Consider the following 5,853-nt stretch of genomic DNA (forward strand, 5'->3'; position numbering starts at 1 on the left):
CTGGCAGTGCAAGGGCCCAAGGAAAAGCCAGAGGACAAACTCCTGTTCCACACTTGGTGCTGTGTTTCTCCCCTTACACAGAATTTTGGCACTGCTTCAGTTTGAACTGAAGCAGCTCTGGAGGTAAAGCACAGAGGGGAATGGTGCAAATAGGAAATGAGAGGCATTGGGGGAAATAACTAGAGTAATTCACCTTTTACCTGCTTGAAAAGGCAGCTGAAAAAGCTGAGCTCCACTCTCATGGGCTTGGCCAGGTCCTGCTCAGCCCCAGAGACAACAATCCCCAAGTCCTTGTCCCTTAACCCACCCCAAAGTTCCACTGTGACCTCAACTGCTCACTGATTGTTTTTGCTGCATCTCACCAGGACACTGAGGCAAATCCCAAGGCTTCACACCATAAATATCAAAAGAACAAACTCTGATTTATTAATCAATTAATCAGAACAAACACACAGATGGCTACCACTGTCCCACAGTGATTTGTTTCAACAAAGTGCTGAGCTGCAGTCAAAAGGAGGCTGCACCAGCCCTTCTCCAAGGGAGATGGCTCCTCCTTCCTGAGCAGAGACTGTAACAATTATCCCATGAAATGGCTAACGTTTCCTCTGAAACTTGAATTTATAAATAGCTGGTCCAGTCGTTGTTTCTTTCTTCACCTTTACTTTATGAGTTTTGTCCTGGAAAAAAAAGGAACAAGTAGAAATATTTGCTGCCATGCATGGAGAAAAACCCCCACCCACACAAATCAGAGTCCTTGTCTGGGACTAACCATAAAAGAAAAATGGTCACTAAATTATAATTTTATCTGCTCTTTTCCCCTTCAGGCTGTCAGGGACAATCTGCTTTGCTCACAAGCACCAGAGAACAGGAGTCCCATTGAGACAAGTAATTTCTGTGGTCATTTGGATTTTTAAGACCTTCTCATAACTTACAGAAATGGTTCCCTGCTTCTGACTCCTAGTGGCACTACTCTGGGCTCCTTGTGAGTACCATTTTCAGGCTGAGTCTTTGTCCTTGCTGACAAGCAGATATAATTTACTGAAATGCTTCATCTCCTTGCTTTTTCCATATTAAAGAGGATTACTTATCTTTAGGAGTTATCTGCAGGTGTCACTACAAAACCAGAATGAAGAAACAAACACAACACACACAATACCAGACCTAATGAGCTGAACAGAACAGATCTGGAGAAGCAGAAGCAAATCCCTCACCAGAAGATCCTTGCGTGTCTGGATTTTCTGGGAGATGACAAACATGGCCTTCTCCCTCTCGATGCGCTGCCTCAGGAGGTCATACTGGTTCTTCCTCTGCTGGGCTAATTTCTGGAAACAAAGAAAAAAAGCTTTTTTTAATACAGAGATGAACAAGACACTGTGGTCTAAATCCTGTGAATTTCAATGTCAAATGCAAGAAAACATTTGACTCCCTAATGGAAATCTAAAAGAGGGAAAACAAAAAAACAAAATGAGAGACTAGAGACCAATTCCTGAAGTGCTCAGAGCCTGCAGAGGCCTCTCAAAATGCAACTTGTTGGGTCAAGTTTGCCTAATGAGAGTGGATAGCTTTCCCAGCACAGGAACAGTATTACTGCAGGTGTGATTTAAGTAATTAAATTAAGGAGAACAGATCCCAACATGCTTAAAATATGACTCAGACATTTAGGAGAAAACTAGTCAGCCCACGACTCGTCCAACTGCTTTACTGACAAGTCAAACTGAGACAGCTGGCAGGAGGAAAGGGACCACAGGGTGTTTATTATCTGACATCTGAGTCAGAAAAAACAGGTTAAAAATTTACCAGTCGGCAGTTTTAAAACAACTATTTTTATCTTAGACACAACTGACTGGTACTCAGAGGACTTTCCAACAGATCTGAATTACCTGAGCAGAATCTGCAGCTGTAAAGCCAAGTGTAGCTACTTCTGTGACACTAAAACATCAGAATCAAAGCTGATTGCTAAAGCAATTCATGCTGAAGAATCATGAAACAGTTCAAATTAGGAAAGCCAGGAAGTGAGACTATTGCTTAAATGGCTTTAGGAAGGAAAGCAAGGAGACAAATCTCAAGTGACTTTGGGCTCAGAACCAAATTGAAAAATGCTGTAAGATCAGGAACACTGTGACAGAGACATCTGTGTTGGAGTAAGCTTCTTCCCATTTACCTGTTTCTTCCTATTTACCTAATTCTTCTTATTTACCTAATTCAGGGGTGCAAGGGGTTTTGGGGAAGTGTGAGGGGTGACAACAGTGGCTGCTGAAAAAATTACACCTGAAACTGCAGCAGTCTGATGAAAAGACAGTCCAAGATAGTCACAGAGGTATATGTTCCTTTATAGAGGAGAAATATCTCAGTTTTGCAGGGACATCACTCTTTTCTGGCCTGTATATCACAACTTATGGTGGTCTCCCATGGTGAACTAAGATGCAGTGAAAGAGTAATCTTTGTTAGTCCAGGAGATGTGACTGCAGGCTCCTGGCACTCACTTGTGATTCACTGACATCCACTACCGCCTCGTGTCACCAATAAAAGTTTGAAGAACACACTTTTGTTCACCTCCACAGTGGTACAATCAATCCTTTTTAGTGCTTGTCATATAAAAGATGTAGAACATGAAGAAGTGTGTAGCACAACCAGCAGTACCTTTAGGTGGGCAGGATCAGTAGGTCCCTTCACTGCCTCTCTCTGCAGAGTTGCAATGGTTGGTCTGTTGTACACTCTATCCACCAGCTCAGGAACAGTGTCCAGGTGAGCAGCAAGGTCAAACTCCCGAACTATTCATGAAAAAAAAAAAAGAATAAACTCCCATGGACTCCTTCAATAAGCAAATCTTCCAAACACATTGCTACAGCCAGCCACACAGCTCCTGCAGAAGTGATGCCTCAGCTAGTAACCAAGAGGGGTTTCTAGAGCAGCTGCATTTTTATTGCTAACAGATAAAAGTGTATTTCTTTTATGAACAGGTGACAGAACAAGTTCAGGGCTCACCTTCCCGCTCCGTGTCCACAAAGAAGAGGTGCTGGCCCGCGGCGCTCCCCGCGGCGTCCAGCAGGTGGAGCTCTGCCTTCAGGCGCTCGATTTTCTGCGGAAAGTGCAAGTTTGGCCAAATTCGGAATGAGTGAAATCAAGCCTCTCCCCTCAAGAGGACATTTCTGTCTGTTCCTCGGGGTTACAAATAGCTGAACTGCTCCTTCCTTTCTTCATCTCTGAAAACACATCTAGTGTATATTTATGTCTTCACAACCTTTCCAGACAGAGGGTCACGGTGATTCCTGCAGTTTCCCAGGCACACATCCACCTGCAAAACTGAGCCCTCTGTTTGGCGAAGGGGAATGATTGCCATGGAACCACCAGCAAAAGCATGAAGGAAAACTTAAAGCTGGCTTTGATTTTTTTATCCCTACTGAGAATTTGATGCTGCTGTGTGAATCAACGTCAAAGCATGCAACATCTTCAGAACAGAATTGTATTTTTGTGGATTGTCAGGCTACCATATTCCAAAAACCCACTCCAGATTATTCTCCTCAGCTCAGAAACTTTCTCATAGTCTGAGTTAGTTCTCTCACAGTTCTCTCAAGTAAAACAAGTGTTTTCCCCTGTATCAGCACTGGTGAGGCTGCATCCCAAGTGCTCTGTCTAGTTCTGGGCCCCTCAGTTTAGGAAGGGCATTGAGAGGCTCAAATGTGTGCAGAGAAGAGCAGCAAGGCTGGTGAAGGGTCTGGAACATAAATCCTACAGAGAATGGCTGTGGGAGCTGCCATTCTTCATAGGATGAAGAATTCATTCTTCATTCTATGAGGAATTTTTAGCCTGGAGAAAAGGAGGCTCAGGAGAGATCTGATCACTCTACAACTCGCTGAAAGGTGGCTGTAGCCAGGTGAGGGTTGGTCTGCTCTCCCAGGCAACCACTGACACATCCAGAGGAGCTTAAGCTGTGCCAGAGGAGGTTTAGGCTGGACGCTAGGGAAAAAATCTCTAGGCACTGGAATGAGCTACCCAGGGAGGTGGGGGAGTCACCACCCTGGAGGTGTTTAAAAAATACTGGATGTGATGCTCAGTGCCATGGTTTGGTTTTCAAGGTGGTGTTAGGTCATAGGTTGAACTTGATGATCTCAAAGGTCTTTTTCAACACAGCACCAATAAGAACAACACAGTAAAAACCAATTCTGAGCAAACTAGAAAACACTAAAAATGCGAGTTATTACCTTGGCCTCTGCAACTCTTTTCATTTCTACGTATTTAATATCCTGTGTCCTCATCAGTTTCATCTGCTCCGGGGTAATTTCATCCTTTGGCTGCTTTATTACATGGACTCCATCCTACAAGCAGACAAACACAGCACTTACAGACAGCCCATCCCACCTGGAGAGCCCTGTGGGGCCGGCTAACAGCACAATTTTTGTCCTCTGTCCTTCATTTTCTTCAAAGCCTTCTACAGGAACAAAACTAATTTTTGTCATTTACCTATTAAGTCATAAATTTAAATCAAAACAAGGTAGGGGAAAAAATGTTACTTGGAGCAACAAAGTGTAATCCTGCTTGAAGGCAGGGGAGGTTCTCACCTTGACCTCTGAACGTATCATTTTGAAGTAGAACTCATCGGGGTTCTTGTCCAGAGCTTTCTTCTGCAGCGCCCTGAGAGCATTTTGCTTTTTGTGGTAGTCACTGGGGAGGAAAAAAACAACAATCACGAGTTGTTCAGCAGCTTCTCTGTGTTCATCTCTGCTGGAGCATCGAGTCTTTCCCAGGGAGGCTCAGAGCTCGGAGACAGCCTGTCCCTGTTGCTGTCCCTGTTCCAAGAATTCGGGCAGGACAAGGCCCTGCAAAAGCACAGCCATGGCAGGGGCGGTAGTGTGGTATCACACCTGTTTAAAATCACTTAATAGTAAAATAATGTGCTTACTAGCAGCATATAACCCCAAAGAAGGTGCAGTTTTAGGCTACTCAAATCCTTGTTCTTACAATACTCTGGTACTATTCTAGAGAAAGACAGACTTGGTATCATCCCAACTCAAAGGCATCAGCGACCTCACAAGGAGCCAGTTGGAGCCAGTGTAACAACCTGGCCAAGCAGGATGGGTTCTGTGTTCCCCAGGGGGAACCCTCTGGACGAGGGGACACCCACCCAGCGCCGCCCGCTCCCGGGGGCCGCACTCACCGGGCACGGAGCCGGTAATCCTTCTTCTTCTCCAGCAAGCCCAGCTTCGTCCGGGCGGCGGGCTACGGGAGAGACGGGAAGAGAGCGTGAGGAGGAGAGGGAGAGACGGGGAGCGACCGCGGAGGGCCCGGCGGGAAGGGAGCACGGAGGGCTCGGCTAGGGGCCGGGCCCGGCCCGGCTCGGCTCGGCTCGGCTCGGCTCACATACCTGAGCCCGCTCGCGGTGCGGGCGCTGCCGCGCCTTGGCGGCTTTCCTGAACGCGGCCGACATGGCTGCGACGGCTGCTCCGAACGCCCGGCCTGGGAACGCGCGTCCACACGCGGGGCGCGCGCCGGAACAGGCGGGGCCCGGGGTGAGCGGTCAGAGGCCGCGCGCGCCCCCGCCAGGAGGCGCCGTGTCCATGGCGACGGCGGGAACGCGCGCGCGGCCCCGAGCGCGGCCCCGCAGGGACCCCCGGGCATGGGCGAGCATGGGCGGGCCCGGCCGCCACCACCGCCGCCGGGACAGCGCCGCGGGGCGAGAACCGCCGGTCCCCATTCCGCCGCCGCCCGCAGCGCTCCCGCGGAGCTGCCGTTCCCGCCGGAGCCGCCGCCTCGGGACGGGGCTCATCCCGCTGCCGGCCGCACGGGGAGCATCGCGGCGGGACCGGCCCGCTGCCCCCGCTGCAGCGCCTCCCGCCGGCCGAGCGCCGTGCTGGG

General features: G+C 48.7%; 1 protein-coding gene across 1 annotated transcript; it reads right to left on the bottom strand.

The window, feature by feature from the left end:
• Positions 1-403: 403 nt before the first annotated feature.
• UTP11 (UTP11 small subunit processome component) lies at positions 404-5,562 on the bottom strand. The gene is made up of 8 exons (XM_074555493.1): positions 5,363-5,562; positions 5,156-5,217; positions 4,560-4,662; positions 4,203-4,316; positions 2,986-3,079; positions 2,641-2,771; positions 1,212-1,322; positions 404-677 (listed from the first exon to the last, which is right to left on the bottom strand). Exons 1-8 carry the CDS (start codon positions 5,423-5,425, stop codon positions 594-596), a joined length of 762 nt encoding a protein of 253 aa, XP_074411594.1. The 5' UTR covers positions 5,426-5,562; the 3' UTR covers positions 404-593.
• Positions 5,563-5,853: the final 291 nt, after the last annotated feature.

Source organism: Zonotrichia albicollis, chromosome 20 (genome assembly GCF_047830755.1).
Source record: "Zonotrichia albicollis isolate bZonAlb1 chromosome 20, bZonAlb1.hap1, whole genome shotgun sequence".
NCBI lineage: Eukaryota > Metazoa > Chordata > Aves > Passeriformes > Passerellidae > Zonotrichia > Zonotrichia albicollis.